Source organism: Mauremys reevesii, linkage group 8 (genome assembly GCF_016161935.1).
Source record: "Mauremys reevesii isolate NIE-2019 linkage group 8, ASM1616193v1, whole genome shotgun sequence".
Classification (NCBI taxonomy): Eukaryota; Metazoa; Chordata; order Testudines; family Geoemydidae; genus Mauremys; species Mauremys reevesii.
Window position 1 is genome coordinate 14,371,981 of NC_052630.1, and position 15,196 is coordinate 14,387,176.

At 41.9% G+C, this 15,196-nt stretch overlaps 1 protein-coding gene across 2 annotated transcripts in view; it reads left to right on the forward strand.

Moving 5' to 3' along the window:
* The first annotated feature begins 369 nt into the window (after positions 1-369).
* The window catches only part of PDLIM4 (PDZ and LIM domain 4), an 89,945-nt gene continuing 75,118 nt past the window's right edge, over positions 370-15,196 (forward strand). For both annotated transcript variants that reach the window (XM_039485266.1, XM_039485267.1), the window contains exon 1: positions 370-523. In XM_039485266.1, the coding sequence (XP_039341200.1) occupies positions 431-523 (93 nt within the window). In that variant the 5' untranslated portion in view covers positions 370-430. The remainder of the gene's footprint in view (positions 524-15,196) is intronic.

Below are 15,196 nucleotides of genomic sequence, written 5' to 3' on the forward strand. Positions count from 1 at the left end.
GGGGCACCCTTAGGGGGTTAGCTGGGCGAGCTCCCCTAGGAGTGCAGCCGGGGAGAGGGGGCACCCTTAGGGGTTAGCTGGGCGAGCTCCCTAGGAGTGCAGCCGGGGAGAGGGGGCACCCTTAGGGGTTAGCTGGGCGAGCTCCTAGGAATGCAGCCGGGGAGGCGCGCTCTCTCCCACTCTCCCGGCCTCTGGCCGCTGCTCCCCGGCCCGCTCCCGGCAGAGGCGGGGTCTGGCTCTCGGGAACCAGGCGGCCCCGTGCCCGGCCGGCGGCTCTGTCACCCAGGCCCCGGGCAGGGACCCGCCCCCGGGCGGGAGGGGGAGCGGGAGCGGAGACGTCAGGCGGGCCGGGGCTTGGCCGGCGCCGGGGCTGAGGCGAAGGGGCAGAGCGTTCCCGCCGCGTGCGCTCCCGGTCGCAGCGCGCCCCAGCATGTCCCAGACAGTGGCTCTGACCGGCCCCTCGCCCTGGGGCTTCCGGCTGGTGGGGGGCAAGGACTTCAGCACCCCGCTGACCATCTCCAGGGTAAGCCCCGGCGCCCCCCGCCGCAGCGAAGCGGGGCGCTCAGCTGCCCGGGCTCGGCGCTGGCCGCGGGGGAGCAGCTCTCCAGTCCGCGGGCAGCTGCGGCTCGTTTGCACAGCTGCCCCCCGCCGAGCTGTTGGGGTGGTTTTGGGGGAGGCTGATGGGGAGCCGCAGCTCCGCACGCTGGGAATTGGGCAGCGGAGCTCAGCCGGGAAGCGCGGGGTTGCAGCTCGCGGGGGGACTGGGGTGGCAGAGACGGGGCTGCAGTGCCGGGTCCCCGCTGCACCGCCCCGGGCACGCACCCTCTCCCTGCACGTGCTGGGTCCGGAGGGGGCCGACGGGCGCGGGGCTCGCGGGCACGGTGGCTGCTGCACAAGCAGGTGGAGGGAGGCTGTGGGGAGTGGGCTGGATGCGCCGCAGGTCCCACCGACTGGCGGGTTCATTCATTGGTGTTAGGGGGTTTGTTTTGCATTGGTAGCCAGACCTTTGAGCGCTGAGGATTGTTCAGGAAAAAAAAAAAGGAGCTGGGTCAAACTCATCCCTGGTGTAACTCCACCGAAGTAGATGAAATTACACCAGTTTGGAAACTTTCTGGAGGCTTTGTCTGCAGCGGGGTTTGGCAAAAATCCGTGCGATGCAGTTGGGCCTCAATTAAAATTGAGTTAACAGCCTGAAAAGTTGCATACCCCAGCCTCATGGTTTGGAGCGCCCATATAGGAAAGAAGAGTCAGGGGAGAGAAGTTGGTTTTGAACGTAGTTGATAAACGCTTACTTTTCATGGTGCAAACATACATGTTTTCTTGTATTCCTGATATGCCTTTGTTTTGTTTTACAATGAGATTTTTGTGAAAGGCAACCAAGTACAGTGTCAGTCACTAGGATCTTCTCTGCATAATGTGGCTGTGGTCTAGGGTGACCAGATAGCAAGTGTGAATAATCGGGATGGGAATGGGGGTAATAGGAGCCCATATTAACCCTCCCCCCCAAATATCGGGACTGTCCCTATAAAATCCAGACATCTGGTCACCCTACTGTGGTCATACAATGGTTTAAAGCTTAGATCAAAGCCTCTTAAAAAGTAATGAGAGAGCCACCTCCTAAATTATTTATTCTTTGTTCACGTGCTGAGAAAGTAAAACAGTGCAGTATTTTCATGCGATAAGAGAACAATTGCAATGGCATTCCTTGTTCACCTGGAAGCACAAAGAAAGTGACATGTGACAGGTTGGCTGGGTAAACTATTATGTTGGGCCAAATTTGGCCTTCAGTTTCACTTCTAAAATCCCATTTATTCAAGTGGAATTTCAGGAGCATAGGTCAGGACAGAACTTGGCATTTTATGTCTTACAGGATTGCAAATATAATAATGACTAACTTGACTCACAGTAATTTACCATGCCAGTTAGTTGCTAGTTATCAAAAAGTAGTGTTTAATTTTCTTTAATAACCCTTTTGGGTTAAATTCATTTGGGATGAGCATTTATGTAGTATAATTTTAATAAATATGATAGAGTATATTTTTGCAGCATAAGCAATTTAAAGTTTGTTGCTCTTTTCACAGTAGCCCTGTAAACTTATTTTTCCCCTCTGTACTTAGTATTGCATAAATCTGTCCTCCTTGAATTGGTGCAGCTGGATTTTAACTATCTAATTTATTCTATTCTCCATTTTCCTATAGACAGAGTCATTCAGTTATTTTAGTATATTGGTCAAAAAGACACTATGTATTGCATCTTTCATGTAAAAATATAAAATATTGTAACTGCCACTGGAAATATCAAGGTGCAGTTGGAGGAGAATAGACTCATGGAAATAAACATATTTGAGTCTTCTATGGCATCTTTTAAATGAATGCTTAAGATGAATTCTTAAAGTATTAAAATGCAGCCTGGGTATAAGTCAAAGAATAACTCTGTTCACTGCGTATTCTTTTCTAATATCTTAAAGGCTAAAACCTTGTTTTCCAAAGTTGTCATATTTATGTCAAATGCATTAAAAGTATCACTTGATGGTAATTAACATCTCTTCAGTTCTTTTCAGTAAATAACATGTATTTTTCCAGTTAACTCTGTCCAGTTTTTATATGTAAAGAAACTTCCTGTCCTGTGCAGTAGAGAGATTAGTCAAGGGGATAGGTCCAACCCTGCAGTTTTTGTTTAGGTAGGTCTGACTGAAGTGAATGGGACCTGTACTTAAGTAAAGACTGCAGGACTGGGTCCAACACCCATTCCTGTGTTGCATAGTAACTATTGCGGTATCAAGTACTTATGTACGATACCATAGGGGTATGTTTTGGAAGTTTCTTTGTTTAAATACTGCTGCTGGCTTGAAACAACTTGTGCACATTTTTTAAAATCCTTAATAGGAATGTGTGCAGGTAAGTGATGTATGATGGCATGGATTAACAAGTGTGGTGCTTTGCTGAAGCATCTGAGTATCCTGTTCAGGGCTGTACCCTGAAAAGTGCAGAGTGCTCTCAGCTACCCAAACTGAAATCAATGGCAGATGAGAATCGCTGAGGAAGCATTCAGCACCCCCACAGGATTGAGCACATAGTTTTTGTGTTGGATTTGAATAGTAAGTTTCAGGATATCAGTCATGTGGTCATTTTACTGTTGGAATGAGTGAATAAATGCTCTACAGAATATTGATAGGCATTGCAAGGAGAAACAGCTGTTGGATTGCTTCCCCCCACATACAGAAATTGTTCACCAAATCTGTACTTGCCAGTAGGAGTCACTGCACAAAATGGAAGAGAGTAAATAGGGTTTAGGGAAAGCTATATGTGATTATAGAAACAAGCCATGTTTTTTAAACTACTCAGTTTGTAATCTTGAAGTTACACACACTGCAAAGCTTTGCATGTTTGCTTTCATTTGGGGGTGTTTCTTATCACACGTTACTAGGATCTTTTGGTTTTATTTATTCATTTTTTTTTAAAAAATGAAGGAAAATGTAGCATGGTGAATAGCAAAAACAGTATTTGAGCAAAATATGTCTGTTAAACAAACATATGCTAGATGTGCCCAGAGGGGAAGTAATTGGCCTGCAGGCATCAACACGTGTTTCATTAATTTTAGGAAGTCTGCTAACTTTCTCCCCTATTTTTATGAAATTTATCACAATTAAATACCTACCTGTCTCTTAGAGATCATAAAATATTTCTCTTGTGAAGATAAAATAACTAGTGTAAGTCAAAGCATGTTTTATTGTTACTTTGATGGAGATATTTTGTTTTACCATTATATTAGAAAAACCATAGAGCCTGGCTTTGCAGCAGACAAGTAGCTTGCCAAAATCCTGATCTGATTCAGCAAATTTAGGAGCTAGAAATATAACTTTTTATTTCAGTGAATGGCAATATTTTACTTTAGTCCTAAGAGGTGTAACATATGTGATTAGCAATTGTATAGTATTTCATGTTATGTTATTCATTACACTGTATGTGTGGTTCTTTTAAAAACCAGTCAGACTTCAAGGGCTTGATCTTGCTCTGATTGAAATCAATGGCAAAACTTCCATTGACCTCAGTCCCTAAGTACTCAAGCTTGCAAGGTGATGAGCAGTGCACCCTCAACGCTAATGTGAGTCTAGGGTGCTCAGGACCTTGCAAGATTGGGCACTAAAATGTTAGCACTGAAAGAAGCATTATTGGCTTTGGGACTAATATCTGAAAATGATAAAAATCAGGAAAGACGCTCAGACACTTGGTAAAAACATCAGTGTTTTATTTTGGGGGTTGGACGAAAGGCTAAGCTTTGTAGCAGATTGCACTGTGATGCAGATGCTAAGTGTGAATTGCTGCACTCCTCTGGTAATACAGCTGTTATTATTCTTAGACGGTTGTTTTACATAGATTAAAAGGACATTGTCAGGTCAAATTAAGTCCCACTTTTAAGGATTACTGAAAATAAGCTTTTATAAAAGCACGGGCCAGTGAAATGTTTTGTTGTTGTTAATATTTATTTAAGTGAGAAGTTGTGATTTCTTTTCCCCAACTCAGATATTGTAACATTCTGCTAAGGCAAGATAATAGGAAATTAAATATGAATTGACTGTGAAGAAAAATTATTATTTTCCTTGTCCCCTTGTTGGTGCAAATACTAAAAAAACAGCATAAGTAGTGAAAACAAATCAGATTTCAAAAATACTTTTATTTTCAGTAATCGAAGGTGTTATCTGTAACACAGAGCAATTTGTTTGTAAATATGGGGCCAAATCTTGGGTGCCCTTATGCAGTGAACTCTTACTGACTTTGGGTCAGAAAATCCTCCGTGGCAAAATGCACAGGAGGGGACTGTAGGAAAGAAAAGCTCCACAAGAATCCTCTCCTAGTGTTCCTCCCACATTGCCCCATCTCTCTCTCTCTCTGTGTGTGCGCGCGCGCGGTCTGCTAACTAGTTGGGCCAACTGAGTTTTGTCACCCCGTGTTGCCAACTCTCACAATTTCATTGCAAGTCCCATGACATTTGGTGTGTTTTTTAAAACCCCGGCTCATAGAGATGTGATTAGGCAAGAACCTAAACTTCATTTAAAACAAACGAGTTTCTAACATTCCTGATTACAGAGGAAGCTTGACACTATGATTTAAATGTTTTCTAAGAGTTCAGAAACCAGGAGGCAAGTAAAAAAGAACCTACATTATTGTCTTATGATTCTTTTTTGGGGATATCGACTTGTGATGTTGACTACATACTTAGGACTGACAATACTGTTCTTATATGTGCCCTTTGATATCAATAGACTTTCCATCTTGACCATTCGTTTGATCTGCTGGCCACAACCTACTACCCAATCGCCAAGGACCCCACTTATTCACCTTCCCTTTCAGGCTTCCAGATAGTTCCATAGGTTTCTTACTACTTTCTCATAGTGCTTCTAACAAGAGCCTTAAAATTCTCATCACTTCTCTGTTCACTTGTTAGGATGCTTAAAGTTTTTACTTGCAGACTGAAATTAGAGCCTCCAGTGTCCAAATACACGTTATGATGATGTAAGCCAGTGATCCCCAACCTTTTCGTCTGGCGGGCGCCAGATGAAGGACTGTGGTGACGGTCGAGCATCCTTCGGAGGCATTTCAGCGGCGACGCCTCTCGATGACTTCGCTTGTTGGCGGCAAGCGGCGTCATTGAGAGGCGTCGCCGCCAAAATGCCACCAAATTTGGGCAGCATTTCAGCAGATGCTCGCGGGCACTGCGTTGGGGACCCCTGATGTAAGCACTTCAGTTGGATATAGAAGTTAAAAAATATTATGCAAAGAAATGGAAACCCCACATAAAATCCACTAGATTATCTTTGTCTGTTGAAAACCAGGTAGATTTTTCACAACCCTGATCCCTCCTTGTGTGGATATAATAGGTATGAGCCAGACCTTTAATAGGAGTTTATTTTAGGACAGAGGGAAGACTTCAGCATTTGTTCTTCTATTTTGAATGTGACTAAGATGTCTCTAACAGCTAAAGACTTGATAATTTCATCCAGATTCCTCCTTCAGGATGAGACCCTCCATTGTTTATAACACACAAGTGTATTTGTGTCTGGTTTGTTTTATAAATCATTCAGCAAATAAGTATTTGGCTTTCTATGATGGCTAGACTACTAGGGAAAAGAATAATCTCCCTCTAGACTAGATAATTCACTTATTTTAATGGAATGCAAAAATACTGTTGCTGCTGTGAGAGCATACAGCAAGCAAATATAAGACAGCATTTTACACTTAGTTGCGTAGGTGAGAACCCTTTAAGATTGCAGTTTATTTTTCAAAGTCCATTGTGCCAAACTGGGTTTCACCAGTACAAATGAAGACAGAACTTGGCCTTTATATTCCAGTTCCACTAAGGTAACATTTAAAAACATAGGTGGAAACAAATGAAACTACTTGTGTGAATAAAGACTGAAGAATCAGACCCTAAAATACCTGTATTTATAGCATGGCCATGCAACATTTAAGGAGGAGACATTTTAACAGTGTACAAGTAGTTGAAGGTTGTAAACCCCAAGGAGGGAGAGGAGTTACTTAGGATATTATAGAGAAGAAAGCTAAAGATGGTCCCTCAAGGAAAGCTCTGGAAATGACTTCACATCATGTATTTAAAGCTGGTCTGGATTTAGCACTAAAAACATTAAATAATACTGTAGTGAACAGTCCTGCCCGGCCGGGCAGGGAGATGGATTGTATGACCTACTAGGTCTGTCTTCTATCTCTAACTTCCATGATAAATCATTACAGTTGCACAGATGATGCCGCTCAGGCTAGAGTTAAGTCCATTGTTTTCCAATAACTAGCTTCAGTTTGCTGGAAATTCGAAGAAAGATCGTGTAATCAATAACCACATATATTTCTTAAAGTTCATTTGTTTTTCTTGAAAATAGTTTTTCTATTTGATACACCTTAGGTCTACAAATATTATTACATAGAGTGGCCGGATCCTTCACATCAGCAGCAGCGGTTGCTCAGCGCCTTGTAGAATTGGACGCTATACCAGGAGGGTTTTAGTGAAGATCTCCATGAGATCAGAGCTACCTGTCATTATCCTCTGTCTAAAATTATTTGGAGCTTTAGCTATGGTGCTGATTACTAGATTGCGTTAGAGGGGCCAGAACTCTAGCCTGCATGTTCAGTTAATGTTTGGGACAGTTTTTAAAATTTTACTCTTTACATTTAATTTTAAAAAAATAATATTTTAAAAGGAGGAGAGATGTAGGAAGGGTAGAATTTGGGTATGTGTGATGGGGCTGGGGGAGGGGGCGTTCCTCTCTCCCATACCCATCTAGCAGCAAGAACTAATTCATTTCACGTTTTCTCTTGTATGTCATCTGTGAAGCTGAAATTGGCAAGGCTGAGTTTAGCAATTTCAAACATATGTTGTACTGAAATGTACCCCCATGTTAGGTGCATCAGATCATCACCACAATACCGGCGCAATGCTGGGAATAGCATTTTTAGTGCAAGGCCTGCTTCCTGAGCCACGCGAGGAGGCACATCATCAGCTTTGTGATGCTTCACGCTGCGGCGTATGGGCAAGTACAGCTGAGAGCGTGGTGCTGAGGGTAGAACGTTTTGTACTATCTCCCCCTTTGTGGAATTTACAGAGGTAACAGCTGTTTGAAGCTGGCCAAATGATTTGACAGATATTGTGCTAGAAATGAGACTTAAGATTGAATTAAGTTAGGATCTGGTTACTGTCAACTTCGCCTTCTTGGCTAATTCTAAGAATTGCAATTCAAACAAGTTGAACTTTATGGAAAATCAGTGTACTTCATATTTTAGTTTCAATTGCTAGGATGCTTCCTCTTTTTCATCCGCTGTGGTTTAATAACAGAAACAGAACCCTTCATTCAGCACCCTGCTTCCAGATTCTTGAAAGCACTTAACAGGCATAAAGCCTCTCAACGCTCTTAGGTGTAATAATATACAAAGTTGTATAGAAGTTAAGAGGTTTGGTTCCACTACAACTCAGTGGCAGAGCTGAGGTTATCTTATGTTTTTATATAGTACCTATCACTGTGGTATTTAAGAGCTGAATAACAACCAGGAGTCATGGCTCTCTGATTTCCAGTCTAACCACTAGATACACACCCTGCCTGTAATTAAAATTATCATCTTATAAGTACAGCAGGCATATTTAAAATGCATTTGGATCATTTATGGCCCAGTCCTGTCCAACTCCTACTGAAGTCTATAGTATGTTTCTACTGAGTTCAGTCAGAGATGTCCCAAGCCCTTATGTTTGGAGCAAATGCAGATTTACTCCAATAAACAAATTACTCAAATTGTCCTGGGGAGCTTAGTATATTAGTTCCCCTGTTGATTTCTGGGAGTGCAGCAGAAAACACATTTTCAGTATTGCCCCATAATTATACAAAACAAATGAATGTATGAAAAAGAACATATTTATAATCTATTTTTGAATGATATAGCACTTACATGTTTGAATGTTGAGGTCATGCAGTCTTTAAAGAAAATTTAACAGCTCTAGGTTTTATTTTACATTCAGGAGAATATTTGTTGTGGTATAGGGTTAGAGGGTTGTAAAAGTTTCTGACAGAGCAGTTTAAAAAAAAAAGGGTTGTTCTGGTCTATATGAATTTTGCTGTAGGGCTGCCTGATGATCACTCTGGGTATCATTACAATCCTGAGCCTTTTAAACACATTACTTAAAATGTATATGCCATTCATTATTGTGATGTATATGCCATTCATTATCACTGATGGGAGACCTAGGACCACCAAATGTATGTTTTCCCCTGAAGCCCTTCAAGTTAAGCCATTGTTTAGTTCCTTGGTTTTGTTTCAGATCTCTGCAACTCTGTTTGTATTTGATTATGCTTGTTTAATGTAGCTGGTACTATTTAATCTATTGCTGTAATCAGTTTTTGATTAGAGCTTCCAAATAGATTGAATCAACTGCTAAATGTGCATCATTCCTAAAACTAGTATTGCAAAGATAGCCTTTGCCAGATATATATCTCCTGTATGGCAGAACTAAGAGTTGGTAGCTGTTTCTTTTATTCAAAGTATATTTATATACACTCAATTTATAACAAACTAAAATGTAATTTAGAGTAAGTTGATCCTTTTGGCTATAAGGAAATCACTTTGTGTGTGTCAGGTGTTCTCATGTGTCTGTCCTAATGAGAACTAATTGTAAGATCTATCGAGAGCGAGAAACTTGGGCCATTGCAACTACATTTGTAATGACACTTAAAATTCATTTAAACTAAAGGTAAGAGCTAGTGGAATTAGATTTAATATATTTTTATTGCTTCCTAAATGTTTTGCCTTCAGATTTTATTAAATAGCCCTGAGAGGAGAATAAAAATCTCTTGCTGTTCAGCTTTGGAGTTTGTTTAGAAGAAAATACCAGAGAGAGAGCCTAATGCTAATTACTCTAATCAAGCACACTAATAATCCAGGGTAGGAAACTAGGTGGAAGGAATGATTCATGTAGTTCCAGTCATACAAGGTCTGACCTTGGCTTGAGTTTAGCAAAATAAACCTAATGCACCCTAAAATACTGTAGCTCTTTGCCAGACTTGACAAAACAGAAAATGTTCTACACGTTCAGGGGGATTTACAGCATTTAAAAAATGTTAGTATAATGACAACATTAGCTCTAAAATAAAATTTGAACTATTGTTCTGTTAAGACAGGTGTTGAGAGTTCTTGCGAAAAGACCTGTAGCCAAAAAGCTAGATACTTTGGAGCTATGTTTTATTAATCCAGTTTCTCCCTCTAACCAGTATCAAGATGGTTAAAATGACTTTCCCAATACTAAAACCAAGTACAATGATATTTTTCTCTTTGTCATGTAGAGCATGATAGGCCCCATTGCAATCAGTACATTTGTAGGCGTATGCAAAGTATTTTAGAATTTCATCTCCCAATGTGCTGGCTGTTACATTGCTGGTTGTGCAAAGTTTCATAGCGAGCCAAAGTTTGAGCATTGTGTTATTCAGTAGTGGTCTTTACACCCTCTAGAGAGAGAAATCTATCACTTTTGTGCATATATAAAAACAATATTTTTAGTATTTATATTTTGATGGGGAACAATACCACTAGGGTATCTACCCTGCTCTCCAAGAGCATTACTACCAATATAATATCCAAGCATCACAAAGTCCCTTTCAAAGTCCACGCTATTACTGATCCTTTTGCATGGAATGCACCAGTATGAAGGAGCTATGCTGGCTCTTCCATGTTTCAAATTCATGTCTACCAGAACTTCCAAGGCATTTAGTGTCATTTGTGTGCAATCCACAGTAAGATTTCCGATATTTAAAAATACAGTAAAATCAACCTACATCTAGCTCCAGAACAGAAGGTTTCAAAAACATTTGTTAGCTCAAATACTGCATATCGCACAAGGACTGCGCCTCCACCCCTACAGTCAATGGGCGTTTTAACTTTGCCTTCAGTGAGGCGTCTAGGCATCACATGATCAGTCTTCCCACTAGGGAAGGGGCAGTAATAGCTTGAAGGTAAATTGCAAATATACCCATTCCTTGAACTTTCATAATCAATTGCAACATAAATAAATGAATAAATCATGATTTTTTGTGTTTCTGCATCTACCTACCCTGATAAAGTGTTACTGTCACTACTCTTTGTTATTACTATCTAAAGGAGATTACATACACTTACCCCTCTGGTTGGGAAACCGGGTACTCTTCAGATAAAAAGCCATAAGCCGCTTCTGTGTGTCTCCTGTAATGCACACAGGAGATTGCTCCAAAACTGCCCTAAAGCCAGACCACTTGCATTCCAGGAAGTGACTGGTGGGATGGAGGTTTCCAATCAGTGCTGCAGGGGTAATACAGCTGCAGTTTGGTCCTGCTGCTGAGGGTAATGAGTAGGAATGGCTCTGCTTGTTGTGGACTAGCAAAGGGGATTGATAAGGGGAAGCAAACTGTATCCGATACCTTTCAGGGTACCCTTGTTAGCAGCATTGTGGTGTCCAATTCGGATGGGCCCATGTTTTAAAAAGTATTTAATTACCTAAAGATGCAGCTAGGTGCCTTGTGGGATTTTCAGAAATGCCTGCTTGCCTGTCTGCATCTTTAGGGGCCCAAATACCTTTTAAAATGTGGCTCTGGGTAAACTTTCTTGAAGCAGCAGCTCTTAAACTGAAGTATAAATGCAGACTTATTGCTTGCCTCCTATTGCTCAGTCACTGTCATTCTTAATTCTCTAACCTGATCAATTTATATAATAGGTTTGTGTAATTTATAGGTTTCAGTCATTCTCGGCCTTTTCCATCTTTGACCAAGGTGAGCCTCAAAGATCTGGACTGGGATTCAAACTGCAAGGAAGCCTGGATCTAGGTTTTGATTTGGATCCATCTGTATTTTGAATGTAAAACTATTTTCAAACATTTTGCAATCTCTCCATCCTGAATCTCTTAACCTACTTATTAATATGTCTTTGTTCTTACCAAATTTCTTTGTTGTGGGAAAGATGCACATGGATTGGAATGAAACCTCTTTACTCTCTCCCATGAACTATGCTAAAACTAAAAGCTCAATAAAATAAACAGGAAAATATTAAATGTGGTGGTGATGGGAATTGAGCTTCATTGGTAGATAGCTTAACTTTTGATTCTTCCTATTTAAAAATCTTGCTATAAGAAATACTGCAGTGGTACATGGCCTGCTGTCTGAGGATAGAGCAAGTTCATTTGTTCTCTCTGATAGCTGTGAATTTTGTCACGTTTTTGTTAGCTGGTCAGATGTGGTCTTTCTAAGGCTTTGATCTGAGCCTTTTGATCATGCTTATGGAACTGTATGTTCCCCTAACTTGCCTATAACCAAGTCCCACTGATAGAGAGCAAAAAAGCAGTGTTGGAGAGCTGGGAAGACTGAATCTGTATCGTTCACTGGTGGCCCATGGGAACTCTTCTGAAAAGGTAATATAGCCCCAGGCTACAATGGAGCATCGCTCCCAGGAAGCTGGGGTAACCACCTGGGACCATGGAGCAGCCCTAGAAGGAGAGACCATCTACACAGATGGTCCAAGCCTGTAGCAGCTCTTGGGGGATCCACAGAATTTGGGTTGCAGGCCCCCTGCTCAGGGGATATTTGCCTTGCTCTTTGTGAAAGAATTTGGAGGACACTCTGGAAGGGGGAACCTTGCAGAGTTTTCCTCCCCCTTGGCCCCATTGCCATGGGTTTCACCATAGGTGGGGCACAATGGGACTCTCAGGCTTTGGCCCCCTCTGGTTGGTTCCTTGTTGTGCTGGGGAGTGTTGAGTTTGATCTCCTTGAGGGAAAGCATAAACTGTGTGTGGGTGTTTCAGGTGTAAACAGTGTCCTTAGGAAATCAAGTTGTGCATCTCCAAACTCCAAGCTCATTACAGTATAAGCAACAGTTGTTGGAGTGTTTTCTTTTACTGGCTTGATGTCAGACATGAGCACTTAGAAAGCATACACAAACTCCAGTGGTCAGATAAGATAGTAACTGGTATTTTTGTTAAATCTCTTCCATAATATCTAATTATCCACTTAACTGTGTGTTTTCTCTTAACTAATGGGGTAATGTAGCTTGGCCTTGCGACACCACCCACAGCCAGGGTCATAAATTTGAAAGCAAACTCTCCACATTAGTCTCTGGGGAAGCAGACTTCACATCATGACGGAAATGTGTCAGTCTCCAGGGGAGAGAGCCGACCACTCCACACATCAGCAGCTGCAGGCAGCATCACAAAGAGACTCATTGATGCTGCTGCTTCCCCTGCTCTTGGAGGGAAGGAAGGTGGTGGGAGGGTGGCAGTTCTGAGAAAGAGGATGGGGATGTGTGTGAAAATTCTCTTAAACCCAACAACAGCTCAGTCTTTAGCTGAGCAAACATAACTTGTTCGTAATCATAACTGTATACTCCTTTTCCTGCCCCCACCATAACCCAAATTAGCACCTCCTCTGGATTTCTCAGCATTTCGTATTTTATCCATGAACATCTTAGCTCTGGGTTACGGACTCGCTTTTTTGGGGTCTTTCTTGTACAATGCAGAACATATTTAAGAATTCATCTCTCAGGAGCTCTTTCTCCCTTTTTCTGTCTCTGTGCTTGGTGCAGGAGCAATGAAGTGTGCCACAGACAAAGGATTTATATTGGCTTTGCACAGACTCCTGGATTTTTCAGCCCTTTTGCGGGAATGCCTACTTCCTGGTATAAATTAGCTTACTACTACGGTCGGGTGGGTGAGTTCGACTGATCGAGAGCATTCGGAACTATCGATCTACTGTCGCCGACGATTCAAAAAACTCGAAGCGCGCTCGACTACTCCTCAACTCTGGAGGCAGCTGCAGTTAGCAGAGTCCTGGAGCCGCGAGTTCGTTTTGGCGGCGTCTGGGATCGATGCGGAGTTCGAACTAGGTACTCGAATTCAGGCGCTCAGCTATTCCGTAGCTGAATTTGCGTACCCTAGTTCGACCCCCATTCTTAGTGTAGACCAGGCCTTAGAGTGTCAGGGATGCTCTCTCAATTGCCCGTGGCCTTCTAGGGCCATCCAGCAGATGAGACCAGCCGGAGCACAGTGTGCTGTGGCTACATCTTCTCTCCTGGGTGCTAAGAGGAGGAGGGATATTGTAGAGCAAAGGGATGCTTACTGGGACTGTTCTGCCCATAATTTTAATTCTAGTTTTGGAGGGCATTACAGATGACAGATGTTTCCAGTGTAGTTCATAAGGCAGACAACTGTGCTGTGTGATCACCTCAATAGTGAAACACGTGGAAGTTCTTGTGTTTTCATAGCTTTATTTATTTATTTTCAATCTCCGTACATTTGCACAGAAAACTTCCCCAGAAAACATTACTGGGCCAATGCAAATTAATAATACTTTAATAATACTATAATTATTATTAATAATAATAATACTTATAGTACCTTCCAACTGAAAATTCAGAAGTGCTTTGCAAATATTGATCGGACGCCAGGCCTATATTAAAAAGTTAGGTCAACCCAGCTGCACTGCTCAGGGTGTGAAAATCCACACCCCTGAGTGACACAGTTGAGCCCTAAGCTTGGATCAAGCATGGCTGATCAGATATCTGCACTATGAATCAAACTAATTCCAGTGGGCTAGATAGGAATGCTGCCATAAGGATTTATATGGCTGACAATGTATCCAATTGGGGAGGGTATCTGGTGGGGGTAGTGCAGAGATTTTGAGTCCTGGCCAATGCCCTTTAACATCTTTGTTAATAGCGTTGCAGGGAGAGTGAATGGAATGTTAATGACACTTTCAGTTGACACTAAATACTGGTTGATTGTAGTGTTGTTGGTTCCAGGATATTAGAGAGACAAGGAGGGTGAGGTAATCTCTTTTACTGGATCAACTTCTGTTGGTGAAAGAGATAAGCTTTTGAGCTTACACACAGCTCTTCCTCAGGTCTCTCTGTACCTTTTCCAGACTGTCGCTGTGGCAGCGGGCAGTGTTTTTTCACACCCTGAGCGACATAAATTTTGCCAGCATAAGTGGTAAAGAAGACATGGCCTACGCTTGAAAGCTTGTCTCTCTCACCAACAGAAGTTGGTCCAGTAAAAGAGATTACCTCACCCACCTTGTCTCACTAAATACTGGCTAATTTAAAGGCCTCAAGTCAAAGTATTTAAAGATTTCTTTAAGCCCATAGTGTTTACAGTGTATTTGGCCTGAAGTCACTGTCAATTCTTTACTGCTATGAATGGATATTGAGCTAAACATTAGCATCTGTGTACTAATGTTCTTTAGTGTGCTAGACAGCTTAGCACTGAATGCTGTGACAAAATAGTGTCTTCCTGTGATCTGTGAATTACGTGCAAGTATTATATGACACATCCGACCTGAACTGTTTCCATGTAAAATGCATTCCTCTCACAAAATACATCATGGGTGTTGAAGACAGGGTTCCTAAATCAAAGAATGTTAGTCACTGTTTTCAACTGGTTGTAAAAGACCGAGGATCTGATCCTCTTTTTGCTTACACAGCTATAAAACAGGAGCAGTTGCACTGAAGTCTTTCAGTTTACACCTGTATAAAGGAGAATCAGGCTGAGAAATTTTGAGTTCCCCCAGTTTCTTCTAAATATCCATATGTCAGAAGAGGGAGGTGACAACTGTCCAGGGGCTTTTGAGCAGGATCAGCTGCAAAGAATTTTAAATATATAAAATTAAAGTAGATATTCTTCCACATATACT